The sequence below is a fragment of the Chenopodium album genome, chromosome 4 (assembly GCF_948465745.1).
Source record: "Chenopodium album chromosome 4, dcCheAlbu1.1, whole genome shotgun sequence".
NCBI lineage: Eukaryota > Viridiplantae > Streptophyta > Magnoliopsida > Caryophyllales > Amaranthaceae > Chenopodium > Chenopodium album.
Window position 1 is genome coordinate 13,278,412 of NC_137837.1, and position 23,742 is coordinate 13,302,153.

Genomic DNA, 23,742 nt, shown 5'->3' on the forward strand with positions numbered 1-23,742 from the left:
TTTTTTTTTTTTTTTTTTTTTTGGTAAGTAAGAAAAAAAAAAGGAAAGAATTAGGACTCCCTCCTCACGAGGGGATCCCTCCTAAAGCATCTGCGGTGAGAATGGGGTACAAAGCTGAAGAAGTACACAAAGAAATATATATATATTTTTGGGAATAGTTAATAGATTACAACTTATTAGCTTCTAGCTATTCAAAAATAAAAAATAAAAATAAAAAAATAAAAAAAAACTTATTAGCTTCTAAACGGTCCAATTTCTTGACAAGTCATTAGAATTGTTCGATCACATAGAGTTCTCTGTACTCTTGGCATTTCATTGATACAATTTCCATATTTATACAAGAGGGATCCGAATCCTTATTATTCAGAGGATCTGGCTATCATACTTCTTAATAACATAAGAATGTGCTTAACATACAAAAACAACACTAAGCCCACTTCCCTAAAATAGCAATACAGATTTATCCTAATTTTGTCAATAAAAATGCTTAGCATTTGCTGATTTGCTATCTTTTTATCACAAAAAATTGCTATAAATTATTGTCTTATAAAAATATTCTATCCTTGCTATGTATATCATGTATAGTATAGTTCATACTAGACATTATGTTAAATCAATGACACATTTTACTACAGTTTTCAAAATTAAAAAAAAAAAAAAAAAATTATAAAAAGATGTCTCAGCCATCAGCTACTGTTAGCAAACAAAGTAACTGAACTTCTAATGCCTGTGATGGACATTCCTAATCCCAGATTAAAGGGTAACGATGTACGTATAAATTGACATGCTTGGCTGCCTATGTTCTAAAATAAATCTAATACCTCGAGAAACTCTCATTTTGGTCACCTGAGGACCCTTCGGAACTCATCAATTATTCCCTGCAGCACCACAGGTTTCCTTATTAGACCATTCATCCCAATTTGTAAGCATCTCTCCCATATATTATCCTCTGCACTTGCTGTTATGGCTATAATAGATGGACCGCCTCGGCTATACAATTTCCTGATTCTTCTTGCGACTTCAAAACCATCCATTTCAGGCATGTGAAGGTCAAGTAGCACAACTCTAATAGTGTTTTGCGAAGGTGCCAAAGCAGTGAGGCACTCGAAACCAGAGGAACAGGCAAATACTTCACAGCCTAACTTCTCCAGCAACCTCTTTGTCACTGTCCGATTTACATTATCATCATCAGAAATCAAGACCTTTAAGCCTCTAAAGCGAGAGTTAGAAAATGTGTGCTCCGGCATATAAGAGTTTCCATCAGGAAGGTGTTTTTGCTTTTGAAATCGAAGAACAAGAGTCATATTCTGCGGCAAGCCATATGAGTTTAGAGATATCCAGATATCACCCTGCATCATCTGTTAATGAACAAAAGAAGTCAGAATTTTGTAAGATCAAAACCAAGTCATGTAAACTAAAAAAAAGGCAAAAGTATATATCAAGAACATAAAAAAAAATCAAGTGATTCACAAAGAAGATTAAGCGTAAGCCAAGACAAATACATGTCAGTTATCAACTACTGGCCAAATACTTGAGATTCTTAAATCTTAATGACAGAAACAAGCTAAAAAAGGCTACAGCTATTTTAGTATCCAAATTCATAATAGAAGCCCAAGGAAGAGTGATGGGATATGGGCATTAGAACAGTCTCATCCATGAAAAAAAATTTACATGTGAGGAAAAATGGTGCGGAAAAAAGTTCCTCACCACCTCACGTTCATGGGAAGAGTTGGTTTTTCTCGCGAGGTAATAGAGTCATTTTCAAATTTTCACCTAGTGAGTAGTGAGGTAAAGTATGTTTCCTCGCGAAGAAAAATAAACTTTCATTCATAACTAAGAATGCTCTGGTAAGATATACGAACCATAATGAAAACAGTATGGTTATGTGTAACGCTAATGCTGACTGTGCTAAACTGCCTATGTGGCCATGCGCCAAGCCAGAAAACTGTGGGTAACTGGCGACCCACTACATGGAACAACATGGTGTCAGCTGTGGGAACTTTCATTCAGTTTTTTTTTTATTTATTTATTTTTTTTTTTAGCCTAAACTTTTTAATCTAGTGTTGGTTTTAAAGTTGTGCTTAAGGTTGTGAAGACCCGTCTTGCCAGGCCAAAATGTTAAGCTCTCCAGCTCTGTGCTAGTCATATTATGCTTGAGACCGGGGCTAAAGCTAAAATGGTGACATGGTCTGATACTAAGATAATATCATTATATATACAACAGAATGTGCCCCCGCTTGCCACTTGTCTTTTGCTAACTTGTGCTTCAGAACTTCTAAATTAATCACTAAAGGCAATACTCTATAGTGGCCAACTGGCCAAACATAGTGGTCATTTGGTTGAAAATTTGAAAGGTATGAACATCAACTTCCTAGGAAATTCTAGTTCTTACAGAACTTGCTAACTTAGTTCCTTAAACTCTCAAAGTAATTGGACCTCTATCATATGGCTTCTAGCAATAGTTCTGAAAATTCACCTCCTAGCAATTGCAATTTTTTGTGTAGTGTTATGTTAACCAAACAGTTACTTGACAATATAATATCCTTGCTTCAAAAAAATAAAAATAAAATAATAATAATAATAATAAAATAAAATTATATCCTAGTACTTGTCACCCAACCAACATAACCCGATTACTCATCCTCCCTCAAACCATGACATGGAAAATTAAAAACGACTCATGGAGTATGGTGCAACAAATCAACAATATACGTGTTGGAGATGATGATGCCCATGCTGTCAGCAAGCAGCAGCACAAGCATGTAGCAGCTCATTCAAGTCACAGGTCAGCAGTATATTCAAGTCATGCATTTGATGATGTAATTTCTAATTCTAGATAATTCTAGATTGTTCTTTAGAAGTTTGTTATTAGTTGCCTAGTCATATGCTAATGTGGCACAGATTGTTAGATGTTTGTTAATCCCATTACAAACTTAGATTCTCTTCTTTTCTCAGCTTGTACTTCTATATAGACGAGACTCTCTCACAACTTGTATGATCCATTCATTCTTACAAATCAATAAAAAATTCTCTTAAAGCTTTATATAGCTTTGACTTCTTCTTCAAGCTTTTCACTCAAGTTCAATGGATTCTCAGATTTTATCAATATTTGAGAACTACTTCAACAAAATCAGCTACCATCTACCAATATCATGTCAGAATACATTGTGTTCTCTTCACTACCCTACAAGTGCGACAAACCCCCCATGTTCTCTCTTAGACACCACACAAACCAAAAACACTTACTGCGATTTGTGCAACTTACTGACAAGAAATTTGTAATTATTGCAAGAATTGAAAACTATCCTTGTTTCTTTCAGGCCTTAGTAGATCCACATCAGCTGTTAATTTCATCAAATTTTGGTTTTTTTGGATAATTTGATGTACTGACTTTAATCAATAAAGCAACAAAAGGGCTTATATTTCATGTTGGTGGTATTGAATTGCTCATTTGAGGTGTTAAAGCATCTAAATTTAGTTCAATTTCTTCATCATAAGTTATACATTTAGATTCATTTGAGTGATAATTTATTTAGCATTTTGCCATGAAGTCAACAGCTCATCATCTAGGATCTGCTATTTTGTATTTGCTGTAAATGAGAGATATTTTGAAACTAAAACACACAAGAGGGGACTGAATGTCTGGAAGCGGGATGTAAATAAAATTTGTTTGCTTGCACCATGGAAATGAAGCCTCGCTAGCTTGCATTTCCATCTTTTCTTTTTATAATTTCTTTTTTTTTTTTTTTTTTTTTTATGCTACACCTTCAAAAATATTTTTTTATTTAATCAATTACTTGTTCAGTTTCAAGATTAAGGCCCTGTTCACTTCATCTTAAAAAAATAATATTAAGTAAAAATAATTTCAGTTCAGTAAAAATAAGTTCAGTTCAATAAAATTAATTTCAGTTCACTAAAAATAAGTTTAGTTAAGTAAAATTCAGTTTTCTTAAAGAACAATTATAATACAAAATCAATAAAAATATTCACTTCAGCAAAAATAATTTCAGTTCGGTAAAAATAATTAAGTTCAGCAAATATAAATTTTTTTTCAGTAAAATTAATTTCAGTTCAACAAAAATAAGGTGGAGGTGAACGGGGCCTAACATGGGAGTAAGTCCAAAAAATCGTGATAGGTCTCGGATCTAATCATGAAAAGTAGGTCAAGTTGGGCAGATTAAGTGGACTCGTGTAGTCGTGCAAGTAGACTTTGTCACATGCTCACAGTTGTTTCGGGGGAGCAAAAGGGTTCCGTAGGCATGCTCTAGGAGGTAGTTGGGTTCATTTCTAATGTATAGCAAAGACTTGACATTGGGATGCTTGGCGATAAGACATTTGACACAAGGTAAAGTCAAGGTAGGGCAAGTAATAACCTCCACAACATCCTACTTTTGGTTTGGCAAAATTACTGTTAGCTAATCAAATAGCTTGTGATGTACATTGGAATATTAAGTAGAAGATAATGTCACATTAATTTCCTAGATTATATACATTGTATTTAGAAAATGAGGTTTCAGTATAATTAGGAAATAATTTTGTTAGTTTCCTAATCCGAGTAAAATTTTAGATCTTTTAAGATATTGTTTGCTTGTAATCCTCTATACTTAATTTTGTTAGTTTCCTAATCCGAGTAAAATTTTAGATCTTTTAAGATATTGTTTGCTTGTAATCCTCTATACTTCCTCCGTTTATCTTTTATTGCACCATAAGGACTTTTACACTATTCACATTATCTTCTTTGGTCATCTTTAGTGATTTATCTATAATGAAAAACAATCATGTGGAATCTAGTTAGATTCATCTAGAAATCTACTTTTCAAATATCAATTTTTTTATAAGTTTTACAAAAGTATAATTAAAGATATTAGTAGCCAAGTTTGAAATCACTCATGGTGCAATAAAAATAGAACGGAGGAAGTATAAAGAAGGCTTGAGGGTTTGGAATGTAGAACATAACATCAGGGAGAGATTTTAAAAGCAATCTTAGGATGCAAGATGTACTGATATAGTCTTGAGAGGAGAGTTTGTAATGCCAGGGATGGATATCAAATAATGTGAGATATTACAAGCAAACATAGGAATTTAGATTAGAGTACTTGAAATGTGAAGGGTGTTGAGAAAGGGACACTCGTAATTGTAACCGATTAGTGACGGTTGGTGGTTTTTTCCCCTACATAGTTAGTGAGGATTTTTTCCACATAAAAATCATTAAATTTTCGTACCTTACATTTGTTCATATCAATCCTGTCTTTTGTTTGTATTTTTTACCTATTACTACTAGCTTCAGAGTTCAGATTTTGTAACCCCCAAAACCAACGGCTGCTAGAGCCTAGAGATCAATGTTTGAGGAAAAGGTTTTTGATTTTTTTTTAAAAGGATATTCATGAAAAGGTTAAGTGAACTCTTAATTCTATACAAGCCCCTTGAGCTCAATTTTAATTAGTAGTTTCAGTACACCCTCTGTTTTTTTAAAGAAGGTTACGTTTGGTGATTTTGTGCGGTTATTAAGGAAAATAAGATAGTGGAAAGCAAATATTAGATATCACATATATCAAGTATTAAGACATAAATTAATCGTTGGAAATAAGAATATTTGCCTTGGAAATAGGTAAATATTTATGTAAATAGGAATACTTGCTTTTGGAGTAAGTAATTATTTTACTAAACGAGAATAGTTCATTGAAAGTAGGTATATATGAGGGGGAATGTGTAAAAAAGAAATTCACATGAATCTAGAAAATAATTGAAACGTAACATTTAAAAAGGAACACTAAAAGTGTCAAACATAACTAAGGGAGTATGTGCTTTTAATAAATCTATGGCCGTAGGTTGCATTACTAAGGCAACCTACGACCATATATTTAATAATAGCAAAAAAAAAAATTAAAAAAAAATTAAATAAAATAAAATCTTTTTCAATTAAATTCAATGTATAAAAAAGCTCAAGACGCACTGAAGTGAGAGGGGTGCGCGCCTAGTGCGCCTCTTTGAAGTGAGGCGCAGTATATGGGCAGTTAAAAGCTGAAGTTTGCCTCATGTGCGCCTCAGGTCTGCCTAACCCAAAACGCCTTACCTAGACCTAATTAAGCGCTCACCCCTGATCGCCTTGCACCTCAGAGCCTAGGCGCACCTTAGGTGCACTTTTTCAAACACTGATTAAATTTTGGTTGCAGAATGTGTCTACAGGCTCAAAGTGACAGGAAAGTGACATGTACAATATGTGCTGCTGATTGAAAAGAGGCCAATTGACCTTGTTTGGGAGAACAGGATTATAGTGACTACAAAGCTATTTTCCAATGTTCTTGTACTTGGTTTATAATATTCCATTTTACAGTACTTCTTAGAGAATTGTATATTGACAAAACAACTACGGAGTAGTTGAGTAGAAATTCTAGCAACTAGCAAACTAGTATCATACTTTGATGTATAGCAATTGGAATTCTATCAACTTGCAAAACTAATAAAATATAAAATCCTGGAATTGAAATTCAAATTACTTCTTAAAAAGTGAAGTGAAAATTGAAATTTCAGATTGAAATTGGTGTTTTTCAAACACAGTCTTAAAATTACTTTTCAGATTCAATCTCCAAAACTGAATTCAAAAAATTGAAATCAATTTCAAGCTTACAGACGCAACTTAAGCTTAATAGATGTATCACTGAATATACTACGAGAATGAACTGAGTATATTACATATATGGTGGTTTAAAGACTCAATGAGCAGTGTCAGCAGACACACATATATCATAAAATTTCATCAAATCATCAACATCACAACCACAATTTGCCTAAACCGTGTGAACTGCCGTTGATAGTAATTTTTAGAAAAATAACCATGCAAATAAGTGTAGAAGAAATTTCAGAAGACGGTCATTCAAAACCTTATTCAAGATAATAATCCTGAAACCATATATAATAATGAAACAAATGCAAGATAACATAGCTTAAGAAAAGGGAGCTCTGAAGCACTGACCTGAGCTAGCCTTTTGCACATGTTGAAGCTCAAAACTTCCTTATTTGCATCATTTTGGGTTCTCCTGACAGTGTCTGTCGGATGACCTCCACTTATGTCAAACTCAAACTTTACTTTAATGAACTCGTCAGCGGAAGCTGACCTCCACATCCCCCACTTATTATCATTCTTTCCCACACTGCCAGTTTCTTCAGACACTCGAAGAATCATTAAGCCCCCTTTAAGCGAAAAATGCAGTAGGTGCCCTACCATGTGTAGCAAAACCTGAAATGTTCTTCTCTCATCGCCAATCACCTGGGCTGGCAAGCTACTCTCAACATCAGGAGAAAAGCTGAACCCTTGATAAACAAATAAACATTTGGCCAGGCAAGAAGTTTCCTTAATCATGGAATGCAGGTGGAAAAGCCTCATCTCCAAAGGGAATCTTCCATTGTCTTTTGTAGATATTTCTGTCACATCATTTAATAAAGTTGAGATCACGTTACCAGTTCTCACCATGGTGTCAACCATGATTTTTTGCTCAAAATTCATATTCTCTTCAAACATTGAAAGAAGACCGAGAATTGAGTGCATTGGCCTCCTCATTCCATGGCTCATCACCTTTTGGAATGAATCTCTAGCTTGGTTTGCCATGATCGCGTCCTTCTTAGCCTGCTGCAGAACACGATTTCGCTCCTTTAGTTGATCTCTCATCAGCTGAGACTCTTCAAGAACATTAGCATGAGAAAGGGCCACAGCCACTTGATCAGCAACCACTTCTACCATTTCTAATTCATGATGGCTCCAAGCCCTATCAGTTGAGCTTGGAAGAACCAAAACTAGTATGGCATAAGAAGTTTGAACCAATTCAGGAGTCCCACCTTTGAAATTTGAAACATTCAGCAATGGCATTCGAATTGCTGCCACAGAACCAGAAACCTCCAAACCACCACTGCTTGCCATTCCCAGTGCTGAATCTGGTCTTAAAATCCTCACTCCCTCACTTTCACGTATCTCCTGAACATCGCGATCATTCATTGGGATATTACTAGGAAAGATATTTGAGGGGCTAGGCTTCAACTCATGGGTCAAGTTCATTGAAGTCTTAATATTATTTGGCATCCAAACAGCACAATTCTGCAAGTCCAAAATATTGGAAAGTTCAACCAAAGTAGTGTGTAGAATAGTATGCTTATCGAGTGATTTCCTTATTTCTCGAGTGAGCATTCGAACATGCCAACTAGCTTCCTTCTTCTTTTTCATTATCCCAACCTCTTGGTCCAATTCCAAGACATTTTGAGTCAAAAACACCTCTCTAACTTTCAATTTAAGTAAAAGAGGGATCAAAGTTAAAAGGGTTATTGCTGTGGCACACGAAACCAAAGCTGTTAGGAATTTGAATATTGTAAGTGACATCATGAGCTGAAATGAGTGCGGACCATAGTAAGTCCATCCATTGAGCAAATGGGTCATTCCACAGAGTACAATGAAACCAATGAATTCGACGAGTACCCATTTGAAGGGAACATTCGCACAACTAATGAAGTATACTAGTTCAATTGGTATCGAGAAATAGGCAATGGCAATCAAGAAATCACTCACTTTTTGGCATTCCATAATGATGTTAATGCTCCAAAACCCCTCATCATCACAATTACAATGTGAGTATCCACGAACAATGGTTGATACAGACAAAATGAGAGTGCAAACCAACAATCCAATGGCAATCACTCTCATCATTGCACCAATTACACCACACTACTTAACCCATAAAACAAATATAAACCCCTTTTTTATCAAATACCTCAACAAAGTCTAATTTCTAACAATGGGGCTTAAAATTTGAAGAAAAAACCCTTAAATTATAAACAATGAAATTTGATAGAAAATCAGTAACAGGCCAATACCCATCTCTATATTCAACTGAATCTGTTCTAATATTACAAAAATCCAATATTTCAATAATTTAAATTCCTTTGCTATTTCTTCAAGTAATCAAAAACCCGGAAATTTTTTTTAAAAAAAAAAACTAAAAAAAGAAATTAAGCTAAAATTGGGAATCAAAATCTGAATAATCTGCAGGAATATTCACAAAAACACTAACCTGGAGTCATTTTCAGCAAGAACACCAAAAACCCAGTTACAATAAAGTTCTCAAGTTCAAATTCATCAATTTATCTTCAACCCAAATACAAAAATCATGCAAGATCGTACCTTTTTTTAGAAATCTAAAGACCCAAAACAAATTAAAAGTGAAACTCAGTTTTTATGGATCCAATTTTGATTTTGATGGAGTTTAGCTTTAGATGGCAGCTTTCACTCTGAAGCAGAAATGGTGCAGCTACTTGAAAAAAAAAAAAAAAGAAAAAAAATCTTACAGCTTGCTTTGAAGTTTGAACAATGAAATGAAAAATAAGAGAGAAAGAAAGCGGTTTGGCAGGTCACAGAAGGCCCACCAAGATTTTTATGAACCGAACCTAGACGTTTCGACAGTCTACACACCCTACTTTGATGCACCGGTGCAACCTCGTCAAAAACAAATCTATTGAATTTGCAAAATTTCCAATTTGATGTCTAGAGATTTGGCAATGCTTGGTTTATGCATTATGCACAATGCACTAGAGTCTAGAGCTCAATCTACGATAAACAAAAACGAGATTAGAGGTGTTAGAAATTGATTGATTTTCAACTTGTTTGAACATAATGATTTAGCATGACTTAAATTTAAAATAGGTTCGACTCAATCTTACTGAACTAGACTCAGTTGTCCGAATCGACACATCTACGCTCGACACGTGTTATTATGTATAGAAATTAGGCAAAATACAAAGGAAATTGATATAAGGAGATTGTACCTCACATCGGGTGTATGAGAAAATTTTCAAATAAAAGTAGAGGGCGATGTTAAGGCCGTTAAATAAACATCTTACCTAGCGAAAGCGAATACTGCCTATGTTTTCTTTTAAATGCAACACACCTTCTGTCACGTTGTTTTTAGGAATTGATTAGAGTAAGTAAATGAGATACTTTATCAATATAGTTTTAACACCGTAACTAGAGAAGGGTTAACTGGTTAACTACTATGTGTATAAATTATTTTGATTAATATGTACGTTTACATTATCTAATCTCTTCCTTAAAATGCGTGCCAAAAAGGTGTTTTGCATTTAAAAGAAAACGGCGGAAATATAAGTTAACTAGATGAAGCTCGTGCGATGCACGGTTTGTTTGATTTTTTTTTAAATAATGTTTTTTTGTATTTATGAGCCTAAAATTTGTTATATATTTAGATAAAATTCCTAATATTAAAAGATAATATTTAATATTTAATTAATTTAAACTTAAAAATCTCATTCGCCAATTTTGCTTACATGACATTTAAATTATTTGATTCTAAAAGAAATTAATAATCTCTTTATAATCCTAGATGGCGCGCTGAGAAAATTAGATCCTACGTGGCTCTCTAAAAATCCGGGAAAAAACTCCCCTTTATATATATATATATTAGATTGTTGGCATCTTTCTAAGGGCTTGTTTGGTTCACCTTATTTTTGCTTATCTGAACTTATTTGATTTGAATGTCAAATTTGACAAAACTTTGACCTTAAACATACGATAATCTATACAGAAAAAATATATCAAGTGGGGTCATAATAATGTGTATTTTATTAATATGTGATTTTCATAATTTTTTATTACGAAATTAAAGATATTTAGCGATAAAAATTTGCACATAAAACGATGATTTAGTATGAACTTATTTTTTCTGATCTAATTTGAGCTTATTTTTTCTGATCTGATCTGAACTAATTTTTTCAGAAAAAATAAAGTGAAGTAAACAATGTCTAACCATTTGGCTAAGTGATAAAAAGTCATCAATTTGAAAAGTTGTTTCAACTTTAAAAAGATATATTTTGCCCTATCAATATTAATGTATCCAGAGTATATCCCAGCTACACAGGTCGACGCTTGAGAGTAGAGGGAGGAGGTAAGGGAATCCCCCTACTCCCAAGCATTTTGTAATTGATGGGGTTCGAATTTGTGACCTCAAATGAGTTTCCCACCAATTCCACCAAGCTTTGCTTGATTTGTGTATAATAGTAATACCATATACACAATAGAGTAAGAGACTATAATGTATAAATCGTATAACTACACAAGATGCTATATCTCATAATTCGTATATTGTTTGGAAAAGTGAGTCACTCCTCTCATACATGTTACCATTGATCCGCCCCAATTTCCACATCAAAAATTATGAAGAAATGTTTTTTTCTTCACATAATTGCATGCACATGTAGTTCATGTAGTTGTTGTCTCCACCAAAGCTCAAAATAAGGTGTTCCTGCTTTTTATAACTAACAACCAAGTGGATACATTATTGAGCTCTAAATAAACATAATTACCATTCCTTTTTTTTTTTTTTTTTTTTTTAAGTTGTAATAGTTTATCTTTTACATTATTCATATATTTCACTTTGATTAAGTTTAATGATTTATACATAATGAAAAATATAAATATGTAGAATCATGTTAAATCCGTCTCGATTTATACTATTTTAATATCAAATGTTAATAATTTTACATATTGATAAATAAAGATATTAACGATTGAAATCATGCATTGACAAGCGTAAAAAGAGAAGTGTTGCAAATAGGGAAAAAAAACACACTTTAATAATCTCAACTATGAGCGATTTACTTTTAATAATTCCAACTAAGATTTATTATCTAATAATCCCAACTATAGGGTTAGTTTGCCTCCAATATTTCCATTCACATGCTGAAAGAGATTTTTTATTTTTTTTTTAATTATCGCCACATATTAACACGTGAATGGTCTAAAGTTTTTTTTTTTAAAAAGAAAAAAAAAAAAAATCCAGCCACCCCTGCCCTCGCCGGAACCCTAATCTCAGTCCCCAACCTCGCTGTAAACTGACCGGCCAACTCCCTTGACCACCGAAAACAACTAGCTAGCCTCTACCACCCATCCCCGACCCCTAAAACCATGCAACAATCACAAGTTCAGTTGTGCAACACCAAGGCATTCACTATGACCCAGCCACGCACCACCACACCGCATCTCACACAAAAACCTAGCAGCCCACATCTCATAACACCGACCAGCAGCGCTGCCAACAACCATCGCATCTCCCTCATCATCTCGTGCACCAAATTAGCAACTCGTATTTCGCCGCCGTCGCATTTTCTCCACTAACTGGTTGATTCTGTTGTTAGTCTGCTAATTAACGTACTACGGCCGTCCATTGTGTTGGTTTTGGGGATTTGGAGGGGTCGACCGGCTTTTTTAGGGGTTTTATAGGGGGCGGTCGTCCAGTTTCAGGTGGGGTTAGGGGTTGGGCTAAGGGTTTTACGGTGGGGAAGGGCAGAGGGGGGAGTGCTGGGGTGTTAGTTTTTTTAAAAAATAAAATAATAAATATTTATTTTTTTTAAAAAAGTTTTAGCTTTTTTAATTTTTGACAAATCACATGTCGACACATGTCATGGTTAGGTCGTTCACTCGTTGTTGACCCGACCGGTTTGGACTGTTGAAGGCAAATTCATAGCATATTTGGGAATATTAGATAATAAACCTTAGTTGAGATTATTAGAAATAAATTGCCTATAATTGAGATTAATAAAGTGTATTTTTCCTATAAAAAAAAAAAAAAAAAAAAAAAAAAAAAAAACCCAGAGAAAGTATATTTGTTAATCTTTGTATGTTGTAATCCTTCAAGTTTTAAAGTCCTTAAACTTAGCACATATTAGAATGGATGTAAGCGAGCCTCTCTTGTGAACTTTTCACAAATCTTAAAAAAAAATTGTTCTAAAACTTCTTTGAATACCTTTAGATCTTGCGTATCATTAATTCCTAATCGGATCACAAAATTGTGTCATCAACCTATATCTTAGGTAGAATCTTAATGACTGTAGGATCTTATTCACTCTTGATTGATTATCTTATGATTTACAATCTTACGATCCACTGATTTGATCCAACATACAATGATAATATAGATGATTTGATCCACTAATTCTTGCCTGTCATTAAATATATTAAGATTATTGATGTTGCAAAAAAATGACAAGTCAAAGAAATTCAAATATTGTTATCAAGGGAGACATTCTTAGGACTTTAAGTTGATTATAGCTAAAATCATAATCTTGGCATCCTTGCACACATTGTATCAACTAAAACCTATATGATGGCTTCTAATGTACCTTTCGAAAATATGGAGTTTTGTATCACATCTTAGCAATATTAATATGATTCTGATATTAATAAGTTATCTTTATTGTTTCCTTTCATGTGACCATTACAAAAATTTCCCCCATACAGCAAACCGCCATCAGAAATCACTGATAAAAGAAGCAAAGGAAATCTAAAAAATAAAGGATCATCTCACATATGTGGAAAATGCACAGGCATATAATGTGAATGGCTTAACAATCGCTAAAAATGTTAAGATCAAAGCTACAGCAACGTGAGCAGCAGAAATCGAGAGTAAAATGAGTGAAAGATTGTTAGTCACCTGTACATGTATCGAATTGTAGTCCATATGAATAGGAAATATATATCTAACTTCACCTAACAAAGCAACTCATGAGCATGGCAAGGCCTGTGATTAAAATATTAAATGATTGGCAACCAAATAAAGCGAACATCTAGTCAGGCATCTGCTCATAATCTCCATTTTCAGGCGAATCATGTGAGCTGTGGCCGGTATTTCCTGTAAAATGGCAACATATTTCAGCCTCAGTATCCATATAGACCTCAGCATGCAATACAGCATAAAGTTCTCATTTCTAGGCCCTAATGGATAAAAAGCATAAAAGAATCTAGAGGAAACTGACGTGTTGAAAACAAGCATAAGAAACATTACCTCCCATATCATAGCTAATTCCACTTCTCCATTGACTTTGCATCATAAACGGACTTCCATCCATATTCTGATGATCATCACCCCCAGTGGCTACTGTAAATCCTCCAGCAGATTCAACTATTGGTCTATAAACTGCAGTTGAAGCTGAAACTGGTGAAGGCATTGTACTGGTAGACACATCGCCTTTGAATCCAGCATTAACATCTTTCTTGGGGTCCATCTGAAAGGTAGCTACAATAACCTGTATATAGAACCAATCAATCATATATGAACACATTTTTAACAAAAATGGGATTTCGGGTAGATTTATATATCCAAAAGTTAGCATATGTATGGTACCTCCACAGGCCCTGCAGCTATTAGAGGACCACCAACACCACCTCCTACAATTTGTCCGTTTGTAGTGGAAAGGCATGCACTAAGGCCCCCTGCCTTGCCTCCAAGATCTGAGCGCACATAAGATCCAGTAAGCGAAATAATGTCAAAACGTCCCTGAAAAAATAGCACAAAATGTAAAATGTAAGCTATCCCATGCAACAAACAAGAGACAAGCAGGTCTATCTTGCATATCAGCATTTGTAGAGATATTTGGACTAGAGATACTAAAGCAAAAATCAAGGCATGAAGCCATAAATGAAGAGCAAAAGCTGCAAAACTCCAGGTAGAGAAACATTTACACAAGTACTAATGAAGATTAAAAGAAAATCAAGCTAACCAAAGAGCAGTATGATCCCTTAAAGTTATGTATAAAGAAGCTTCAAAGCAGCAACAATGTAATTCGAAACCCAGACGAGAACCACTTGTAGCACAAGCATCTACAGCTCCTCAGGAGCCTCAAGCGCACCATAGTACAACTACCTCACCTAAAGCTATAAAGGCAATAAATCACTGGGGCAAATTAATTGATAAATTACAAAAGTCCAACTGCTTCCTATGTCTGATTAAACACTGGATCTAACTAACAGTATTCGCTAACACACTACTAGGAACAACCGAACAATATTCCGAGTTTGATAAACCATGTTTGCAGAAACTGCTTGCCTCAAACCCTTCTCATGTGAATTACATCTGTATTCAGACCCAGACTTCTAAGCCTCTTTTAAATCCCTCAGTGCAGCTATTATTCACACACAGACAATGATACACATCTCAAAGAGTAAATAACAATAATTTCCAATAATTTCTGTCATATCTAAAGGCTTTGGGGAACTTTTTCAACTAAATAGTAAATAGGAGGGCACATTGGAGCAAAAAAGACTAACCCATCAATGTCTAAAGTTACTAACCACTTATATAAAACATCAACCTTTCAATGGCCGTCCGTTTCTTAATATCAGCATGGATAATATATCATAAGATTGGCCTACAAAGGTACTTTTCCAGGGCTACTAACTGACTACATGAAATATCAACCTTTCAATGACAAATTTCCTCCATTTTTGTTTGCCAAAATATTTTAAGATACTTCAGGGTCTTGGAACTCTACTCTTCTACTAAAATATTTTAAGCAACAAATATGTTCACAAACTTTAAGCAAATTCTCCACTCTGGTGTCTAGACAAAATACATAACTACACGCTCATTGCCATAGCACAACTGCATCAAATACAGGTCTGGAACATGAAAAAAAACCTGGTGGCGATGGAAATGTGGAATACAATAAGCTGTAATAGACTAACCTTAAGAGGGGCAATTTGGAAAGTCTAGTAGTTTTTAGCCTTAGCATAAATAGATAGAGGGAAGAAAGAAGAAGGTAGGCAGAATTTTGGAGAGTTGTGACCTCAAGTCACTTATTAGAGAGTTGTGACCTCAAGTCACTAATATGAGCTTTGTAGGCTAAACCTAATACCCTTTTGTAAGAAACCATTAGTAAGCTTGGTATAATTTCAAGGCTTCAAGCTTTTAGTCTTAAATTTCTGCTTATTTATATAATTATACAAATCAGATTATCTAGTCTATTACATAAACACAAGGCACAATTGTGCAAGATCAACCTATTTGAGCGAGAGCCCAAACGGGACGTGACGTGAAGCAAACATAATCTACTACATAGACTTTAAGTGACACTCGAGACTACTTTAGCAGGCAATATTTCATTATAAAGAATCCAAGGAAAGTGAATGACATAAACACAAAACAATAGTATGGAGACTTTATGAAGGAGTCTCAACTAAGTGCCTATTCTAAACTGATTCAAAAACATAAAGGGAAAATCACAATTACGGTACCTCATATGCAATACTGCCTCCAGAAATTGCTGGTTGTCGAAGAGATGCATTAGAGATAGAACCAGAAGCTGACAAGATGCATAATTCCTTTCTTGTTTGTTGCATAAATAACATAATTTTCTGGCCAACATCCTGTGTTTAAAAAATTACCACAAAGTTAAAGATTGATTTTGTATGCCCCATTGCCCTTTTAATGATGAACTAAACCTATAACTCTATAAGAAAGCACAATTGCATAATATGGGAGAAGAAATTGGAGACAGAGTAGCATATAGAGATGAGGATAACAAGATAAATTAGAGGTCTGATAATCATTAAAGAGAAACTATTTGCAATTTCACCAACACCTTTCCCTCCCCCCACCCAACATTTGGCTACAGCCATCTCCACCCATGTCCCTCGTATATCAACAAAGAGACAAACAACTCATTTTCCCCAACTATGTAGTACTCCCTTCGGTTTTTTATCTTAAATGCAACACTCTGACCAACACAGTTTTTTGTTTTTTTTTTGTTTTTTTTTTTTTTTGGGGGGGGGGGGGGGGGGGTGGTAAGCTATATGATACACATGATACCATATTAGCTCAAACATAAACACTTCAATACTGGGCCAAAAGGGTGAAAGACAAGTAACACTTTAGAAATTTCCATGTTTAATTCTTGAACACATACCCAAGCCTAACACTCATAAATGATCCTACCATCATAGGTGGATTGGAGGTGATGAGAACATACACAGACATAAGAAAAACATGCTAAGGAGGAGGGATGATAAAGTCTAGGTACGCTACCATGCTAGGTGACGGTGACCAATGTAGGTATCTTACAGGTTTCCTGTGCCAATATGGAGGTGTAGGGTTAGGTGAATCTGACAACATACCAAATGAAATTCATCTTCCATTAAAAATTCTATTAAATTTATACTACCTCCGTTAAATATTTTTTGCAATATTTACTAAAAACGGATGCTAAACATAATCTGCAACGTTTCCAAATCTTTCCATTTTTAGTAAATTTATTTTAATGGATTTACAAAAACACCCATACTTAAAACTTCTCAACTTCAATTACAAACTTAAAACATAATTAATTAAAACTAATATAATCTAATTAATCTAAATATTTGTACCAGATTAATTCATCTTCCCCAATAACTCATTTCTCATCAACCCAACCTAGTTCATTTATCTAATCTTTTGATAAACATCAAATTTCTCCATATTCATACACTGACTCACTAATTCTTCACCTTCTTCATCTTCCCCTTTATCTTTCTCTCCTCCTTCAACCCCATTTGCATGTACTGAAGAACACCCTTTAAGAGTTTTGATTACAAATCTGGTGGTTCTCACTGTGAGTTTGTGGGAATGATGGGTTTTGTGGTGGTGGGTTTCATAGTGTGGTGGCTTCGAGGTGGTGGGTTTCGTGGGGTTGATGGCTTTCATAGTGGTGTGGGTGGTTAAACTGTAGGTGGGTGGTGAAGGCGGTGTCGGTGGTTGTTAGCAACCTTGGAGGTTGGGTGGTTTAATTGTGGGTAGCTTGGTTGGAATTATCCACTCTCTCTTCTTACTACTCCCTCCATCCCTTAATCAGATTCCTACTTCTAGATTCCTATTTCTTGCATTTAGAGAAGTAGGAATCTAATTAAGGGACGGAAAGAGTACTTAATTACATGCCCTTACTTTTCATTAACCACCCTTAAGAAATTTTGCCTTGGAGTCCATGCTGGGGCTCTTTGTTAAAAATACTATTTAACGGAGGTAGAATTTGACATGGAAAAAAACCATTTACCAAAATTTTTGTCAAGTTAATTAAAAAGGTGAGATTAAATACCCAAAAGTTGGAATCATTCCTATCAACATTTTCTTGTTAAAATACAAGAGAAAACTTTCCATCCATATACTACCTCTGGTTTAAATTACTCGCAACTTAGGAATATTTTATATCTCACAAATAATACCCCAAAGTTACGAGTAATTTGGACCGGAGGTAGTAAAACAAGTTGCAACATGAACTTTCAAGTCAAAGTGAGAAACTACCACATTTGCCCCAGTAATTAAATGCATCAAAAATGAACTTTGAGACTCAACCAAGTGAAACCAAACAAATGGGCTATCATGAAAATTTTTGCAATGCAGTCGACTAAAAAAACTCCTTATGACCAAAGAAATTCAAATAATCAAAGAACAAAGTAACTTGATAGTTTAGAATAGATCGTTACTCAAATAAAAAAATTGAAGTGTAAAATGCAAGATTGAGTGGTTTTTTTTGGCAGTTGCATATCAGAAGTTACACTTCCCTTGAATTTTCAATACCCATGGAGTTACACTTCTTACGAAGTGCACAAAAATTATAGAAAGTAGACATGCCCAAGGGGAGTTCTACTTACCTAAAGGTGGCTAGATGAGCAATTTCCCCCAATTTGTGGAAGAACTTCCAAGTTCCATGGAAGCTTTCAACCAAACAACTCCTCAAACTTTTACTTCCTTGAAATTTGAACTTCAGTACTCCCATGTATAATGTATTTAAAGTCAACTAAACAATGACTAAATTGAATTTTAAATTAAAGCTCACTTTACAAGTAGATCAACCTAGAACTGTAATCTTAACAAAATTTCCACATCACTCATTTACAACTACAATGTATGTTTTATCTAATAAGTGGATAAGTATGCAATAATGCCCTCCCTTGTAAACAAATGGGTACAACAATATGCATAACTTGCTTAAGTCAGGTAGCATACCCCTAGAATCATCACAATGACCTCTCATCCACAGACCTAAATAAGTACAGCAAGTCTACACACCAACCTCTCTTCTAAGAAAAATATAACTCAGGACTTAGGACGAAATTTAATTGGGGTAAAATTTACCATTAAGCAATATACAGTGAAACTTCCACATCAAAACACAATCCTCAACAGCCATATGTCCTCTCCTTAAAGTCTTAAACTACTTAATTTTATTGCTAAATCACACTTTTAGAATTGACTCGTCATCTACTCCCCTCTCACCTTCAATTTGACTCTACACATATTCACACAATCCGTCAGTCACATATAATCCTACATATAATCCTCTACTTAACCATATTGTCCATATAGGTCGTCCCAGATAAATTTTAGGTAGCTAAAATGGAATCAAGCCTCAATATGCCATATGAACAACAGCCTCACTTTTCCAAACTCTTGATTGTCTCCATAGCATCAACTCAGTAGAAGATAAAATTAGATTAGAGGGATTACATTTTATGCTACTTTTAATTGCACATGAATTTCCAAGTGTTGCAGTTGTCTCTTCAAATCAAGACAGCCACCAAAATTGTGACTCAGCTCTTCAAATCAACAACTATACAAAGCAAAACATTGAGGTGAGGACAAATTCTTTCTTATCTATCCGTTTATGAAAATAAGGAAAAGAAAACTTCTGAAAAGTTACTGGATCCATTAATGTTTGCTTGACTCCTTGCAAAATAGAATTATAAAGCTTAGAACTAAAAGTGAAAGTTTTTGAAACCGCCCACTCATCTCATTCCAATGATTGGGCCACAATCACTTCCAGTTTCAAGTATTCAACTTTCAGCATAAACTAAAATCAACTTCTAGATAGCTGGTAAGTAAGTTGGAAGTATTTGCAATTTGTGTCAGGAAGCTAGAGTCCAAGAAAACATCATAAAACAACAGCTTAGATCAGATAGGAGTAAGAACAGCAATCCAGAAATGGAAATATGGGTCTGGTGAATAATTAAATGAACAGTAAGAAAGCTTTGGGTATAGAAAGGATACCCAATTTCCATCGCATTATAATTGTCTAGGATAAACAGGACAAATAGAAATATTTAGTGGATCAAGAAAGAATCTAGCAGTCAGTCACTTATTCAAGGATGACTGTCTTTGAAGATGTGAGTTGAAATTTCGGATTAAGCTATGAAGTTATTCATAATGGAGTACTCATTGGTGTCTACCACAAATTCCCCAATAGCAACTTCACTACAGCATTCAGCTTTGGATTCTTGTCTCCACTCATAACACCCACCTATTACTTCAGTAAAATTGATAACCATTACCATTGCAAGAAATAGAATGCTTTAATATGGTGATTTGGTTAAACCATACATGTCTTCATCATTTTCACAGAGTTCAAGCTTTTAGGCCCAATTCATAATTGTTTTTTTTTTTTCCAAAACAATGTACTAGGGAAAAAACAACACAACATCCTAACTTAATTCATAACCAAAAAATGTTTTTAAACCCGTGTAAATCTTCCCAAAAGATATCACTGCAGTCTCCAGAGTCTAGACCACACAAAATACGATTTATTATCTTTTGAAAAACCTGGCATGCTATTGTAAAGGAAGTTGTGCATACTCACCAGTCTTCTCAACTCAGAAACTCCTCTCCACTAGACCAATTCAATACATACAGGGATTAAGCTCACACGAAATTAAACTCACTTATCATCCTATGGTGAACATTGTCTTTGGGGCGTCTGACCACAAATCAAAAGTGTAGATGACAGTTGAATTGAAAGTCTCCATATCCACAAACCAAAGGAGCTGGTGCTTATCACCAATTCAATGCTATTTCCATGCTCATGCTTCAAACTTCCGTAAAACATAGTTTTCTACTTCTCTCCATAAAATTAGCACAAAAATAATTTGCCATTATCCTTCCCTCCCTCAGCAAAATAAATAAAAGAAAAAAAGCTTCACTCCCACTTGGCAGTAAACTAGTTTCTCCCCCCTCCCTATCCTAAACAAATGCTAACCTTGAAAGTTCTTAAACAAAAGAATGAACACAACTAAAAAATCCATTACCAAGTAGATGACACAATTCAAAAGGAAACAAAAGATGATATTAAAATGATATACTTTTAGAATATCACATTCAACAAATAATGGCGCAGTTACACCAAATTAAAATTCCATACCTCTCCGGAAGGTACATTGATGACATGCGGTGTAAACCCCTGACCGCCTGCATAAAGCATTTTCACTCAATTAGGGAAAAAACAATCAAGAATTCATCGAACTTAAATATAATTTTACAACTATGTAAAACCCTATATTGTTAACTTTATCTATTTCCAATCTCATAATTTCAAACTAAATAAGTTTACGAATCAGTTATGATAACGGAAAATTCAGATTACAATTAAAATAAGTTTCAACAAAGTTTAATACAAGAGATGCATAGATCACACTATAACTGAATTTTTATTATCATTTCGGCAAGTGAGGATACAATTAACTCAGAGACATCAGCTTATTGTTCTACCACAAGAATTCAACCGAGCATATTAAAAATAATTCTAATAAAATAATACAAATTGCAAATATAACTCAGCAATGCCCCAATTATAAATACACCATAAAAATATCATCTTTAAACAAATCTTATATTAAAAAAAATTTAATAAATTTTACAAATTGCAAATATAACTCAGCAATGCCCCAATTATCACAAACACCATAAAAAATATCATCTTTAAACAAATCTTATATTAAAAACAATTCTAATAAAATTTTACAAATTGCAAATATAACTCAGCAATGCCCCAATTTTCACAAACAAATTAAAAATACCATCTTTAAACAAATCTTTTTCTTATTCCTAATATTAATAAAGACAAGTTGTCTGAACTATGGAGACAACACCAACATTAAACAAATAAAAATCAAAAGCTAAAAAAAACCCTTTTCATATTAACAATTGCAATAAACAGAAATAAAATGCGTAGTAAAACAAAATAAAACACCAAAATTCTCACCAACAGAAACTAAGTTAGACTTCTTAGAAGAAGCAGAAGAGGAGTGAGAAGAAGACCCATGAATAAAATGGTGATGCTGCTGTTCTTTCCGCTTATTAATAGAAGAAGGAACGGCAGCCCTTTTCGCGGCGGCAGCAGCTTCAGGGGTTCCGTATTTTCTTGGCCGTCCTCTTTTTCTTCGCTGAGGCTCCGATGTAGTCGGCGCTTTTCCGGCTACTGTTTGAGGGTAGAGTGCGCCGGCAGTGCCATCGGACATTCCATTAGTGACCGGAGAATTACCGCCGCCGGCGCCGGCGGAAGACGGAAGAGGAGGAGAGAGAGTGGAAGAAGGTTGTTGTTGTGGGTGAGGGTGTTGATGTGGGTGGTAGTAAGAGGTTAGTCCGCTTTGTTCATTCGGTTCCATTAGAGAGAAGAAGATGAAGATTTTTTTAGGGAATTTTTTATTTTTTTTATTTTTTGGAGAATTGATTTCAATAAATAAATTGAGAAAAAAGAAATAAAAATTAGGTTTTTATGTTTAATATTTTGGAGGATTTTGGGCCGTTGGATTTGGGTTGAGGTGGTTAAGATTGATTATTTGGGAGTGTGTTTTACTTTTTATTAAAGGTTGGGTAAAGTGGAAAAATGTGACTTGTGAGTGAGATTTTGACTTTTTTTATAAAAAATTTAAAAAAAATAATAATTTTTGATAATATTGATAATAATGATGATAATGAAATGTAGGGAGAGTTATCTGATTTATGAGGGAGTAGTATGTGTGTCCCACAATTGAAAGGATAGGATTTGAATCTTCTTCCATTTCAAATGTATGTTGAAGCATGTAATTGGAGCAAAGATCTAATCACTTGAAATAGGATAGTTGTGTATCAATCAACTTTCAACCCTTGAACATGTTTGACAACGAAAACAACAATACTCCGTAACAAAAGAAAAGGTTCTTCGTCTCAATTTACTTGTTCGATAGTGGAAATTATTTGCATAAAATTTTATGTAAATGAACAATTAGACAAATAAAAAGTACGGAGTAAGAAGAAAAAAAAACAAGTACTTTGAAACATTACAATATGATTAAACTTTATTCAAATTGTTACTTTGTAAAAAATCACTCAATCATGAATAATTATACTCCCTCCGTCCACAATTATCTGCAACATTTGCCATAAATAGGTGCTCTCTATTATGTACAACAATTTTTTATCTTTCCTCTTTTAGTAATTTTTAAAGTGTAAAAATATCATTTTACCAAACTTAAACATATGGGACCACTTTCTCTCTCATATTTCCCACTCACTTTACCCACTAACAAACTTTAAACATATGGGACCACTTTCTGTCTCCTATTTCCCTCCTTTTTACAACTTAATTAAACCCACCTAAACTTAATTAAACTACACTAAAAGTTTTGCCTAGGAGTCCGCAAAAAGGATGTTTGGTGCAGATAATCGTGGGCGGAGGAAGTATACCAAAAGACACACCTGACACGTGTCATCTTCTGATGTGTATTTAGTACGGAGTATATTTTTATTTTTTTAAAAAAAGTAAAATTTTATTAAAGAAACAAATGTTTGCATATATTTAAATAAATAATCAATAACTATAGATCTTACAATACATCAATAATCAATAACTATGAATCGCTAGGTAGTTGTTTGTAGACACCTAAAAATGTCTCCAAAAAACTAAATACGGTGATGAATAACATTTCACCGCCAATATTGATAGGGTTGAGTTTAATCTTTTGGAGTGATTAAAACCATATTCATAGCTCAACACATTTCCATTTAATCAACAAATAAACCATCACCCAACTTTCTCTTTTCGTGACCATAACCCAAAAACGGACAAAACTGATTTTGTGACCCTATAACTTTGACCCAAATATTTATTTGGTTGAATAGTCCTTGAAATAAG

The 23,742-nt window shown here is 34.2% G+C and overlaps 2 protein-coding genes across 2 annotated transcripts; both read right to left on the minus strand.

Moving 5' to 3' along the window:
* Window positions 1-510: 510 nt before the first annotated feature.
* Window positions 511-9,477, minus strand: LOC145628934 (protein EIN4-like). The gene is made up of 2 exons (XM_081681371.1): window positions 6,974-9,477; window positions 511-1,358 (listed from the first exon to the last, which is right to left on the minus strand). The coding sequence occupies exons 1-2, from the start codon at window positions 8,690-8,692 to the stop codon at window positions 843-845; spliced, it is 2,235 nt and encodes a 744-aa protein (XP_081537497.1). The 5' UTR covers window positions 8,693-9,477; the 3' UTR covers window positions 511-842.
* Window positions 9,478-13,330: 3,853 nt separating this feature from the next.
* LOC145628935 (AT-hook motif nuclear-localized protein 14-like) lies at window positions 13,331-22,420 on the minus strand. Its single transcript, XM_081681372.1, has 6 exons — window positions 21,832-22,420; window positions 20,992-21,038; window positions 16,064-16,195; window positions 14,175-14,327; window positions 13,836-14,076; window positions 13,331-13,682 (listed from the first exon to the last, which is right to left on the minus strand). Exons 1-6 carry the CDS (start codon window positions 22,232-22,234, stop codon window positions 13,618-13,620), a joined length of 1,041 nt encoding a protein of 346 aa, XP_081537498.1. The 5' UTR covers window positions 22,235-22,420; the 3' UTR covers window positions 13,331-13,617.
* Window positions 22,421-23,742: the final 1,322 nt, after the last annotated feature.